The 14,560-nt window shown below is 36.6% G+C and overlaps 1 protein-coding gene across 1 annotated transcript in view; it reads left to right on the plus strand.

Moving 5' to 3' along the window:
- CEP128 (centrosomal protein 128) overlaps positions 1 to 14,560 on the plus strand; it is a 336,595-nt gene that overhangs the window by 304,947 nt on the left and 17,088 nt on the right. The window contains exons 22-23 of the mRNA XM_054567190.1: positions 2,707 to 2,784; positions 5,839 to 5,952. Coding sequence (XP_054423165.1) covers positions 2,707 to 2,784; positions 5,839 to 5,952 — 192 coding nt within the window. The remainder of the gene's footprint in view (positions 1 to 2,706; positions 2,785 to 5,838; positions 5,953 to 14,560) is intronic.

Consider the following 14,560-nt stretch of genomic DNA (forward strand, 5'->3'; position numbering starts at 1 on the left):
ATGTTAGATTTTACAGTAGGGAAAGAGATTATTGCTTATTTAAATAACAAAACAAGTTTAACATATTTAACCCACATTCAGAGGGTCACTTCTGAATATAAAAAAATATGGCATAAAAAAGAGAAAGTTTTAAAATTACAAGTCTGTTGGAGTTATGTTTTATGAAAATTTTATTCAAAGCATAAAATTTTGCCTCAAAATCACCATGGCATTGATTTGTATTCTGTTGTTTAAGGGCCAATATAATTCTTGAGGAAATTTCTAATTTTACTATTTAAACGCATATAGCATTTATGAACTACTTGCTCTCCTAAACCTCTGTGTTGCACCTGTATTAAGAAACTTGCTATTTTGATGAATATTTCCTACACATGGAGAAATTAAATGAAGCCATTTAAAATGCATGGCAGTTTAAGTGAGCATGTGTGGTAAAAATTATAACAAGCACATAAATCAGCCAGTGTACTGCAAGAAGCACACTGGTGAGGCACAAGAATTTTTTAAAAATGCAATACCTGTTTATGTGGGGGCACTGCCCTCTTTTCCCGTAGATTGTCAAATAAAAAAAAATGACAACAGCCAACACAGCAATAGCTATCCAGTGTGAATGGATCAAAATTATACCTATTTTTTGTCAGATTGGCAAAAAATATATTTTTGTGCGTGCTGCAGAATTTTAATAATTAGTTTATGTGTGCCAGGAGATGAAAAAGGTTGAAACTCACTGATATAAATGATAAGCAGAAGGAGCAAAATACTAAATGCTTTAAATGGAACTAGAAAAGGACGATTCTATGAACTTGAAGAAACAGCGCATATGACTTCCAATTTCAAAATGGTGAACTAAGGGTGTTTCTGCTCTTCTTTCAAAGATTAACATTAGCAAAATAAGAATATGAAGAAATAGGAACACTGATTTACAAGGTGACAACTAGAAGACATCTATAACTTGAAGCTGAAGAACATTGAAAGAAAAATGATAAAATGACTCTGAACAGAGAAGGTGAAAACCAAGTGCCTGTCAAGGGGACAGCAATGGCCAGCGAGCATCATTCATGCAGAATTTCCCAAAGGCTTTTGAACCAGAGGAACTAATTACTGCAGAAGGAGAGGGCGGAAGCGAGCACATGGAAAGCATCTGCAGGGAGGAGTTTGACCCTCAGCTCTGTCTCCATCCTGGCCCCCACACCAACCCCGAGAGGCATACGGATATTCGCTGGAGAAACTTCGCATTGGAGACGAAGGCAGAGAACAGCATTGAAGTGAAATAGAACACTTAAGATTGGAAGATTAAATGAAAGTGGGCATAGCAAATGATGAGAACACCTGTTCCTAACGTCCTCTAGATCCAGAAAAACTGAACTTCCCCTAAGGAAAAAAAAACTTTCATATACTCATAATTTGGAGCCTACACCCAACCCCCCCCCCAAAAAAGCTAATGACCATCTGATTAGCCCACCTTGAATTATGTAATTCTCAGGCATTATTTGCAATAATTAATGCTGTGCTTCTGCACTGGTGTCTTAACAACCCCTGAGATCTCATGGCTTAATACAATAGAGGTTGATATCTCCCTCACATGAAGTCCAACATGGTCAATGGCCCACGTCTGTCTTGCAGTCATGCCATCTAGAGCATGTGGCCTCCGAGGTCCTCATGGTAAAGACTAGGATGGAAGAGCCTGGTACACTTACTTAAGTGTCTCATCTCAGAAGTGACACGTCATTCATAATCACAGTGCCATTGTGTTCAGAGCCGTTCACGTGGGGGATGTGGGAGAGAGCACATGGAATTTTGGGTGGTGACAAACTTCTCGACAGCAGTGCTCGAAGTCATGTCCAGGTTCTCGTAAGACTCTTCACTTCCTTCTCATGCACCAGCCATGGGGTTTGTCATTTATTTCATTGAATAGTTATAATTCACTTCAAGTTGAAAAGCTAATGTCTATTGCCTGCCCGTCACGTGCTGGCCCTCTGACAGCACTGGTACCGAGATGCATGTGGTACAATCTCCAGTCTCAGGGTAGTCTACCATTTAAGCTCCTAGTTCACATTGGCTTTGAAATAACCTTTAGACGATCATTTCCTTGTAGTGTTTATACTGGTGGGTGTAAATCAGTGACCAGCTAATCAAAAGACTGTGTGAATAATTGATTTATATAATTAACAGTATCTAGTATTCTTGTCACAAATATTTAATTTCAGATATTTCTCCCAAGTCTTAAGAACTGCTCCCTTCTCCTTTTTAACTAAAGTAATCGCTGAGAACTCTTTTCTTTATTACAATGGCAATGTGTGAGGATCTCTAATGTGCTTCATAGATAAGTAATTGCAAATTCATCTATTTCTTGGTATTACCTTGTGATTTATTTCTGATATTCACTGAAGCAGGTTTGCAAATTAATATTAATATGAAATACTCTATAGAAAGTTTCATAGAATATCAGCTGAAAGCAATTGTCCAGGAAGAGTTTTTATTTCTGAGTCAGTCTGGCAAATGAATCTCATATACTTTGTAAAGGGAAATCATTCTTTTGATTTAAAAAGATATATTTACCCTAGAAATATTATATGCGTTCTTATTTGATTCTCTAAGTCTACAGCTTGAACTGCTTATACCGGTGGTACAACTGAATTTTAGTAGTTGGGTTCTGAGAGTATTAATAAAATTTTTATAATGTTTGGTTACCTTATGTTTTCTTTCCAGAGTACCCGAGTGGCCTTGGACCATCTGGAGTCAGTGCCTGAGAAACTGAGCCTACTAGATGATTTCAAAGGCTTTCAAGTGAGAAAGAGTTGGCTTGTCTCTTTCAGTATTTTTATCTGAGTGAGAACACTTGACATCTTCCTGATGTGAAAGAAAACTAGGGAGGGAGCAAAGACCAAAAAACATTGGGGACTTTTAACCTTCCATTTTGTCAGAGTTTTTTGACATTGATGATGTCAGGATGGAAAAATAATGGAACTTATGAATTAGCACAATATAGGAAAACAGAGGCTTTTTACTCTACCACTAGAAGCTCATTTGGCCCTTGAAAGCTTTAACTATGATTTACAAATACCTAAGAATTAAAAGAGGCTGCATGATGTGTCGATGAGCTTTGTTGATAAACAATTTCAATTTCTGAATTATCTTTTTTTAATTACAAATATCCAGAGTACTGTTTGCTCTAGAGATGATGGTGCACAGGTTATCTCTATACTATGACATATGAATTGAAATCCATATATAGAGTTTTAGAGTATATCCCATGCCATTGATTGATAGAACTCAAACCACAAAGCATTTCATTAGAAACCCAATTAATTACATGTGCGTGTTTACCTACTATAATTTTTTAAAGTTCCTCACAGAGAGAAAGAGATGCAAAGCAAATAACCCTGCCACCCAGTTCTACCTGACATGGTCTGGGCCGAGAGTATGTTCACATATCTGCTTAGGGATGCAGTGCAGTGGACAGTGTGAGAGAGTTATAATTGCTTCGCCCTGTATGGCTGAAGATAACAATGGTGAACACTCTCTTGAAAAGCTTTAGCCTCTTATTTCACACTGCCTTTAAAATAGAACTTGTTATATTTATTCTGTTTAAATCTAGAATATTATTTGAGAATATAATGAGTAGGAATCACAGTGCGATTATGCCATGTCGCTGTATTTCAGGCACTGGTATGGTGAGCTACTCAACATCTGTACTGTCTTACCTTTCACAATGCAAATTTTGATATTTCATTTACTAAACATTTTTGGGTGACATCCAGAGTTGAGTTGATACATCTAGAAACCTAGACTGTCACAAAGACAACAAAAACAAGAGCTTAAAGTTTTCATTCTTTTTTGTGATTTGATTATATATGTACAGTCTAAAACCCCATCCAAGTATTTTGAATCCAGTGTCCGAAAAGACATGATTTTCTTCCCCGCCCTTATTACCCAATGTGGATAGCGGGCAATAGGTTACACCCATATCCTTCCCACCTTTTTCTTTGTAGCTAACAAAAGTCCTCTACATGAAGGAAGGGCAGACAAGAAAAGGCATTGGAAACACATGGCATTTGTCACTGAGAAACAGATGCCTGTCTTCAGAATAGTCATAAATATAATTTAAAAGTTCTGCCCTCTACTATTACCAAAGGATTTTAGTTTATTTTTATCATATAGGCTAATGAATATATACAAATCCAGCTTATATATACACATACTCACACCTGAAGATGCCTATATAGTGAAATTTGGGGGGGGAATATTTTTTCATAGTTTAGAATTGTACTTTCCAATATTGGTCATTAAAATCGAAACCTTTCACTTTAAAACGGAAAGGAGTTTGTTAGCAAGTATTATGCACTGCTATGTGGCAGGCAGTGGCTAAGCACTTCACATTACATTTTTTGAAATCTTCAGGCTCCCCCTGCCCGCCATCTTACAGCTCAGAGAACTGGGATCTAATTCTCTGTATTAACAACAAGCTCCTCCGCTTTGCCTACTGCCTCTAGCTTGAAACCCCTTCTCTATGTACTGTAAAGCCATCTGTGATTCAAGAGAGCTCACTTAATCAATTTAGTGAGAACTAGACATAGCCTTAAATAAAAATACGTAAAGCCTTCAGGTCATTAGATGTAGATTATTGTAGATTGTAATTTTTAAACTTCTAAAACTTTTTAAAAATCAGTGTGCTGTGAACAAGAGTCCAAAGACCTAGGTTCTAGTCTGCACTCATGCATGAGACAAAATCACTTAAGATCTCAGGGGATATTTTTTTCATCCAAAAAATGAGGAGCTTGAATGATATTATCTGTTCCTATTCATGCTGGGGTCACTAGCAATTATATAATACTATAGTCTCTGACTCTAAGAGTGAATATGAACTTCATCATACTTAGATAGTCTTGACTTTATTGTTCTTTAAACGTGTCATACTCTCTCTCATTTTTTTAATCTCATTTTGAAAGAAATTGTTTGGCTCTACAATCCCATGTTTAAACATCCACCCCAAATTGCCTAGCCTTGGACAACACATTCTGAGATTCCCAGGCACTATAACTTTTTTACATAAAAATGAGAACTTTGGAATTCTAATACTTCTAGTTTGGGGCTATTTGGGGAACTAAATCCCATGGATGATTTTTCTTACACATAAAAATCAGTTGCCCTCATTCTAATTTTCTAATTTCTCTCTAATTCATAATGTTACTGTGTAAATAAATGGCTATAGTGACTGTTGTGTTTTTTATCCTGTTCTCCCAAAAGGAAGGAAGGAAGGGACGGAGGGATGGAGGGACGGAGGGAGGGAGGAGATGGGGAGACCCATCAGCCCTGGGAATTTGCGTTTTAAATTTCTTAATTGCCTGAATATTTGATGCTTTTAAGGTCAGATGAGACATCCTTAAGTTTAAAAATCTATGTGCTGTAATAGTTAAGAAGTAAAATGTTTTTTAAGAATTAGTGAAGAAAAAGGGCTCTACTTTTAAAGGTAACATTTTGTTTTTATGCCAAGTGCAAGTGACAGTACAAACATCCAAAAGTGTCATGATGTCATTAATGACCATCTTCAGACAACTTCCCGGAAACTTTTTCCATTTAACTAAAGGGTGCCAATCATTTCAGATTGGCAAGGGAATAGCTGCAAAAAGAATGTAAATAATCAGTAGGGGACCGTTTTATTTTTATGGTATCATCCAAAGTGACCATTTGTTTTTTATCCGTAGGGACATATGACTCCCCTAAGTATGAGTCTAAACTTCTATAATTATTTATTTTTTACATATCAATACTTTCTTATTCTAATTTCAAGTACGGATCTTTCTTTCATGTAGCAGTTTAGACACTTTGTTGTTTTTCCAGGATTCCCACAGTTTATCCGACAGAATCGATGGGAGATACTCCAAATACAGAGTTCACAGAGAGTCTCTTCAGCAGTGCCGCGATGACCCCAAGTACAGAGTCAGAAGCTTCAAAGTAATGTCCTTTATGTACATTTCAGTCTTTGAGCCGTTTGTGTTTATGGCTGCAGCCTTTCAGCAGCTCCTGCAGGGTCTATGGAAGAGACCTTGTAGAAGGAAAGATTTTATTTGATGCATGGAACATATTTTCCATTTTGTGGGAGTAGAGAACCAAAAGATAGTGCTTTTAATTCTTATGTGGGAATTAATCTTTACTTTTATGCTACTGTTGCCCAATATGTTGTTTGCCCATGAGAATTTATGTTGCTTAAGAAATCCTTAGTCTCTCGGTTGGTTAAAGGCTAAATGTGAATGGTTGCTCTCCTTTATGCGTAAGTTCAGCTACTCTCAGTGCTGAAGTCCCTAGTACATAAAGTAAGTATGGTACTTTGTAAACTATAATCTTGGCATTTACAGTCACCTGTTGTTCTTTTCCTGAGGATACAGACTCCATACTATTACTTTAGCTGCTGGTTCATTAGGGTGGAACCGGCATAGGACACTGGAAAGATTTGACCGTGTTGACAAAAAGTCCACCATTCCCTAGATTCCCCTCAAGGTCCACTGGGCTGTGGGTAATTCTAGACCCATTTGACTCTCAACAGTTACTAGCTACAGCAGGGTCTCTCAGCCTTGAGAAAGGAGTCAGATAACTCCTTGTCGCTGCGGCTGTCCCGTGCATTGTGGAATATTTAGCAGCAGCCCCAGAGTCCACTGACTGGGTGCCAGTGGCATCCCCCATCCCAGTCGCAGCATCCAAAACTGTCTCCATCTTCTGCCAATGGCCCTTTGAAGGCAAAACTGACGCCCACTGAGAACACTGACCTAGAGGGAATCCACTTATATTTGAATGTACACTCCAAGCCAATTTAGGGGGGGAAAAAAAAGCTAAAGGCTCTTCAGGCTTTTTTTACAAACTTAAGTATTTATGAATACTCATTACACTGTATATATTTACTTATTACAGCCAAATCTAACTATTTCTAAGAAGCTTCTGCCTCCTCTGAATGTAATATGATAGAACACTCAATGGATATTGAAAGTGTTCCTCTCTATATTCCTCCCTAGCATACTTAAAATGAGCACTCCATTGCCTCAGTTCCCCCAGTACTTGGCATTATTATGCCATATTATTGACACCCTTATTGTGAAGAGGGAATCCTGTGACTTTCTTTTTTACCTTTATTTTTACACATTAGTATTATGGACTGTAATAGGGCCCTTGTTATTTCATATAGTAATTTTAAGTTTGCTAAATCATTTTTCTGCTTTCCCATTAGGCTCCCATATACTCAAGCATCTCTCCACCATTTCTTTAGAGGGGTACTGCCGACCTTCAACAGAAATACAAGGTCTAGACACCAATAGCTAATAATAATTACTCGTTATTGAGCCAATCACATGGTATTGCTCTTTTTGGAGGTGTTGCATGCTTTTTATGCATTATCTCATTTAATCTTTCTTGCAACTCTGTTGGGTAGGCGTCATTTTTTTTTCCTTTTACCATTGAAGAAAGCAAGGTTTTAGAGCAATTCAATGGTTGAATCAGAATTAAAACCTGATTACTAGCTTCAATAGTCTATGCTCTTGACTAGTAGTTTATTATAATATAAATTTGGACTTTCATATACCTTACTTTTTCTAGAAGTCACCAAGTATAGAGCTGTGTTTTTAATATGTAAAAGTCAGTTGTTTCCACAAATTTATAAACACAACAACACATTCTCCTTAGTTCAGCAGAGGTCTAGATGCAAATAGGATGTTTAAAAAATTATTTCTTCTTTAACATGTTTTATCTGCATTTAAAAATTATTTCTTGCTATCTGGTGAAATCAGTGCTATCTAATGGCACCCAGATGGATATGAATCAGTGCAATTTGCATAACAGCATATGAATGTTTAAAATGTTCAGCAAGTAATCTTATTGGAGTTCTCTTAAATTAAATTTGCAGCTGAAGAGGAAATCCAGCCTGGTTCGTAAGTGAGGCCAACACTTAACAAAATGAGAAATATGTTTTGCAGACTGGTGGTGCAAGTGTAGGAAATGGCCACGTTAATATGATGGCATTGTTCCACATTAGTACTACTTAAACATTGTAAAACGTTGATTCTTTTCAGTGGCGAATATGTAGACTTTCACCATATGTAACACATGTCTGGCCTGACATAGTGCAGTAATCTAACAAAACTTACTCATCTATCACATTTTTTTGTAGTCATTAGAGATGGAAATGTGGGAGAACATTTTTGCCAGTTGTAGATACCAATGGTCATTTACTTAGATGCTTTTTATGAAACTAATTTATTTAAAAAGACTGAGGAGAGGCAGCTTCAAAAGAAGCATGAGCACATATGGGCAGTGAGAAAGTTGTTAATCATTTCTGGGCTTCATGGATAATCAGAATAGCTACCTCTGGTTAATCACTGACATCCTGAAGAAGATGCTTCAAATGAGAGGTGCTGGGACGCTTTCTGTCAAGCGAGAACATGCCCCACTTTCATAAGACACTGTTTCAACAGCTATTAACTTTCCACATGTTTTGCGAGGACAGAGTTCAAAGAAAAGGGACGTTGCAGGGACTGACTTTATTGGTTCTACTGAAAACTGGTTCTAGGAAATCAGTTACTGGAGGATGTAGTTCAATTCAACAAACATATACTATGCAGCTACCATATTGCAAAGTACTGTACCACCTGTTAGAGACAGGCATGTGGAGCGTGTAAAGATGCAGAAGGTATTGTTTTGTAGGAGGGAATATTGATCAATTTGTCTTCATCCTTATAGATTAGAGCAGGAGTCAGCGAACAACCACCCACGGGCCAAATATTGCCTGCCATCTGCTTTTCTAAATAAAGTTTTATTGAAACATAACCACATTCATTTCACATATTGTCTATGGCTGTTTTCACACTCAAAAGTAGGCTTGAGTGGTTGCAACAGAAACCTTATGGTTCAAAAAGACTAATGTTTTTACTCTTTGGCCCTCTAGAAAAAGTTTGCCAGCTTCTCATCCAGAGAAAGGAGAAATTACCAATTTAGTCGTTCTTCCTTTGCACATATAAAAATATTCCCTTTTGTTTATTTACTAATAAAATAAGTACTGCTCAAGCTCTTTGGAAAATCATAACACTTATCCATTCATTTGACAAATATTCATTGAGCATCAGCTATGTTCCAGGAATTTACTAGATGCGTGGGACTCACATCGTTAAACAAAATAGGCAAAAACCCCTGCCTTCTTGGAGCTTCCATTCTAATTGTAGAATATTCATGTTTGTTGCTTTTGTTTAAATATAACAGTCATCAAATATTTATTGAGTTTCCCCTGCACACAGGCACTCTGCTAGGGCTAAAGAGAATGGCATAATAAGAAAAATCATGTTCAAATCCTTAGGAATTCAAAGCGTCCACACAAATGACTACTGTGCAAAGGAGAAAGGGATCAGTGCTATCAGAGAGACCTCAGTAGACTGCAGTAGTAGTTCAAAGAAAAGAAAGAGGCTTCAAAGTCTTTAAAAAAAGTTTGTGATGACAAGATACAGGGAAGTGCCTTGTCTCCGTCTCTTTGGAAGAGAGTGGCTGTTAGCCTTACAGCTGTACAACCCTGACTGTATTACCGTTGACAGAAAAATAACTCTTGGAAAAGGAGAACCATGCTGGGAGCTGGCTTCTCATGTTGTTGCTGATGGAGGAAGGTGGTGAGGCATCCCCTCTGACTGCACAGCGGACGGAGGGAGGGCTTAGCAGGAAGTCAGGTTCTTTTTCAGTCCAGGCTAGAGCCCTCTCCTGCGATTTGCTCTCATGGCAATCACCAGAACAGAAATTGTCAAATTTCTCGAAACCTATGAGGATTTTTCAGCAGGACCAACGTCCACAATTGCTGAGAGCATGAAGTAATATTGTTCTTTCTTTTTTAAGATATTTATTTATTTATTTTTAGAGACAGATGAAAGGAGGGAGAAAGAGAGGGAGAGAAACATTGATATATGAAAGAAACATCGATCAGTTGCCTCTTGCATGCGCCCCAACTGGGGACCCGGCCTGTAACCCAGGCATGTGCCGTGACTGGGATTCAAACCAGTGACCTTTCACTTTGCTGGACAACACCCAACCCACTGTGCTACACCAGTCAGGGCAGCATAATGTTCTAAGATGACTGAATAACTGGGCAAAATCTAATCTAAAAATTTATGTTTAGGATTTAATTCAAAGCTGAACCTGACACATTTCCTTTGTCTTTGTGTCAATAACAGAAGCATGTCATGGCCTCTCTTTCATCAGGCCCAACTGGGCTTATGTCAGACGGTCTTCCTTGCTGTCCCAGATATTTCAAAAGTCAGCCAATAACAGCATTGCTAATCTGAATTCACAGAGGGGCATGGTTTTGTTTAAGAAATCCGTATTTGCTACCTGCATTTTGTGCTCTCTACCCATACTAAATATATGGTTTTAATTAGCAATGGGTTTTCAGTAAAATCACAGAAGGCATGTTTTGTTCCCATCCTTCCCCCTCCTGAAAGGAAACTCATGATTTTCAATTTTTAGTTGAAGAGTTGGTATGTAACTTCTTTTTAAAGAAGCAGATGTTTTATAGGATAAGATGAGGCGGGTGAGGAAGTGTTGATAATGTCTTTCAGCAGCAGTTTATGAAGGCACAGTTTGCCAAAGCCCTTTGTCGTGTTTGTTCAGCACAAGCATGTGTATGATATTAAGTATGTGCTTTGCTCCTGGGAGCTGTTTCTCCCTCTTTGAATCTCTTCCTGATCTGTTTTTAGTGGCTGTAAGACTTTCTCTCTTAGGTCAGTCATTTCTGTATATACCTTAAATCTTTACAACAGTAGCTGCTAACGCATGTTGTACATAACTCCTGATACAGATCAAGGTTGTAGGGGATTTTTATTTAATGACTATTAAAATATGTCACTAGTGTATTATTCAGGTAACTTTACAAACATTGCTTGGAAATGATAGGGCAATATGGTGGGATTTGAGGGAGAGTTAACACAATATACCCTGATTATCTCATTTAAAACCCCATGCTGTGATAAGAAATCATATATAAACTGCTATGCAAATATAGCTCTATGCTTCCCCCAGCTTCAACCGATTTGCCATTCTTTAAGCTTCTCATATAGAGACCTAGGATGCAAAGCTAATCTGTAAGTTAACATAACATAAAATAGGAAGTATAACTGTAGGTGATACCAAGATTAGGGAAATGCTGTTCGATTAGATTGTATGACTTTTGAGGGCAGACAGTGTCTGACTCATCTTTGACCCCAGAATACCCAGAAAACACATGCATGTTAGATCTGTGATTAAACATTTTTTTCCAGCTTCAGGATTTCTGGAATTCTAACAAAAATTTAATTTCACACATATGAAACCTGGTAGGCAATCAAATCAGGTTAAAATATGAAGAGATTTGTATTCGTTTGAAGTGATCAAGGCTTACTTGCCAGCCATAATATTTAACTGGTTGATTTCATTTTGCTCTTTAAAAGTTAAACAAAAGGTTTCCAGATGAGTTGGGATTTTCCTTTATAATAAAATCTGAAAATAGCAATGGATCAAAAGTGCTTATTTAGGAATCAATATGGGTACTTAGATGAGCACATTAAGTTTTTAACGTCCTTGAGCCCCACTCTACCAAACCCAGTTCCCTTAACAAGCTGCCTGCTTTCACTCTGCCCGTTAATTTACTCGAGAGCCTTAAGAAAAGATTCTGAAGAAACTATTCTATAAAGATACCATTTTAATCATCGCAAGTTCAAAATTCTAGATATGAAAGGCACAAGAAATACCAAGTATATATCTTATTATTTTAGATTCATGTGATAACATTCATGCAAACAATTATTGTTTTCTTTAAAATAGTCACTTTAAGGGAATAAACACTAAGTCCAATGCCACACCGTCGTTAAAACATGTTTGCACCTTTGCCTTTGTTCAGTCAGTGGCACGTTCTTTTGAGCATCCTTGTTCAGGGCAAATTTGTATCCCCTGTGAGTAGATGTGGTTTCTGAAAGTGGATTAAAGCCATGCAGAGCCATGTCTGAAATAGACTTAAAAAACTAAAAAATAAAAATAAATTGTAAAAGAACTGAGTAGAATCCTTTTATTAATGAGTTGCTAGGATTATTAAATTTTATACAGTAAAATATCAACTGGATAAAGGTAAATTTATCCAATGGCCTGATCTAGCACAGTATTTTCATGAGTCTGTTCATCTGTGGATGAGTGTGGCTTTGGGTTTGTAGTATTGTTGTGTACATTTGGATTTCCTGTGGTAGAGGAAGTTGCAGAGTTAGAGGTACTGGTTGCTTAGCGGTTCCGTTCAGGTAGGTCGGAATCATGAAACATTAGTGCCAAGAGTACTTAGACAGGATCTGGTCCAGCATCCGCATTTTTTACATGCAGAAACAGAGAATGTGAGAGTGGAAGTCTTCTATTTCCCAGCTTCCACCATAGCAAACTTTCACTTCTGTACTTTGGTTGAGAAATGGTCATCTATGAATCTGACCACTTTTGAGCTAAATTGCGGCCTGTTAGGTTGGGTAGTAAAAACAAAAAGACAGTGAAAGCTTCACTCACCCTCACGGAGGTTAAAAGCTGAAATAGCAGCCGTGCAGATGGAGATATGGAGGGCAGGCTCAGAGTAAACTATTTGTCCAGATTTATCTTTGAAATAGGAATAAAATTTACAGAGGAAGAGGGTAAGCTTTTTCAAGCGCTGATGGAGATTTGTGAATAAAGAGTGGGGAAGAGATGGAGGGACAGTATATTGTTAGTGTGGAGACAAATTCTGGAAAACATTTCTGCCACAGTCTCAGAAACGCATAAGTGTTTTTTCCTTCTCTCCAGGGGAAGGGTTGGATAAATTAAATTTTCTTAAAAAAATTAAATGTATCATTTGTCTTATAAACTTTGAACTTACAATATTCCTGAGAGAAAAGACCTTGGTGGGCGTCATTAAATATTAATCATTAGAGATCAGTTTAGCAAAGACATTTTAGTCAGGTTGGAACAGCTTTTAAGAAACCAATTACAATGTGGGTTATGAAAGAGAAGTGGAAGAAACCCAGGGAAAATATTAGAAAATGCAAGTCCCTTCACCCAGTGGAATTTTTGCAGAGAATTCTGGCTAACTAACTTGTTGAGACTTAAGACAGCAATAAAAATAGGTCCTTGTGCTAAGGATATAAGAATTGGTAAAAAGAAAAAGCTAAGATTGCTAAAATTGCAAAAAATCTTCCTATTTAAGAAATACTTCCCTTTTAATATTTAAGGACTTGATTAAAAAGTAAGTAGGAACTACAAAAAAACCATCTTCTGGTCACCTTGTAAAATTTACTTTTATAGAAATTCCACAAATTAAACATCAATATATAATTGGAAGACATGAAGTTATTTTTTTTCACCTTCTAGTATACTGATTGTTCAAAGGATTGTGAAATATTTTTCTTTTAGGGTATCCATTTAGGTTTCATTTCATTAGTTATATTTCAGGGTAACATGTTAGATTCTGACAGCCTTTTTAAGACTGATAAAATGTTGGAACTTAAAGATATGTCAGAAGTAAGCCTCCTCATTTTCTATATGTGAAAAAAAAAATGTGAGTGGTTGAATAAGTCAACAATTTTAAAAGGAAGGGACAGCAGTTCTAAATTCTATGTACCTATTAACAGAATGTCAAAATATCATAGCAAAAAATGATAGAACTGTAAGGAAAAAATAAACAAATTCATAATTATAGCTAGAGATTTCAACATTCCCCTCTCAGTAAATGATAAAACAGTAGGCAGAACATCAGTGAGATTATAGAAGACTTGACCGACACCATCAGCCAACTAGACCTAACTGACATTTATAGAATACTCCACCCAACAACAGCTGATTACACACACTCCAGTGCACATCAAACATTCTCCAAAACAGACTACATTCTGGGCGATAAAACAAATCTCAACAAATTTACGATGATTGAAATTATACAAAGTATGTTGTCTAACCATGATGGAATGAAACTAGAAATCATTAACAGAAAGATATCTGGAAAATTCTCAAATATTTAGAAACTAAATAACATACTTCTAAATAACCCATGGGTGGGTCAAGACAGAACTCAAAAAGAGAATTAGAAAATATTTTAACTATATGAAAATAAAAGTGCTGTTTATTAAAACTTAGGAGATTCAGATAAACAGTACTCAGAGGGAAATTTATAACAATAAATTATATATCATAAAAGAAAAAAGTCTCAAATAGATAATCTAAGTTTCCACCTTAAGGAACCAGAAAGTTAGGAGCAAATCAAACCTAAATTAAGTAAAAGCAAGGAAATAAAGAGCAGAGATCAATGAAATAGAAATTATAAAAATAGGGAAATAAATGAAATCAAAACCAGGATTTTTGAAAAGACCAGTAATATTAAAAATGTCTATGCAGATTAGAAAAAAAAGAGAAAACATACAAATTTTCAATATAGGAATAAAAAGATATTATTAGAATCTCTATACACATTATAGGGATAATTATGAAATATACATGAAAAACTCTGCCCATAAATTTGGTACCTTAGAAGAAATGGACAGAAATAAACAGCCTAAAAATGTGCCACCCA

Source organism: Pteronotus mesoamericanus, unplaced genomic scaffold, assembly GCF_021234165.1.
Source record: "Pteronotus mesoamericanus isolate MK-2021 breed Mesoamerican mustached bat unplaced genomic scaffold, CSHL_Meso_final contig_182, whole genome shotgun sequence".
Lineage (NCBI taxonomy): Eukaryota > Metazoa > Chordata > Mammalia > Chiroptera > Mormoopidae > Pteronotus > Pteronotus mesoamericanus.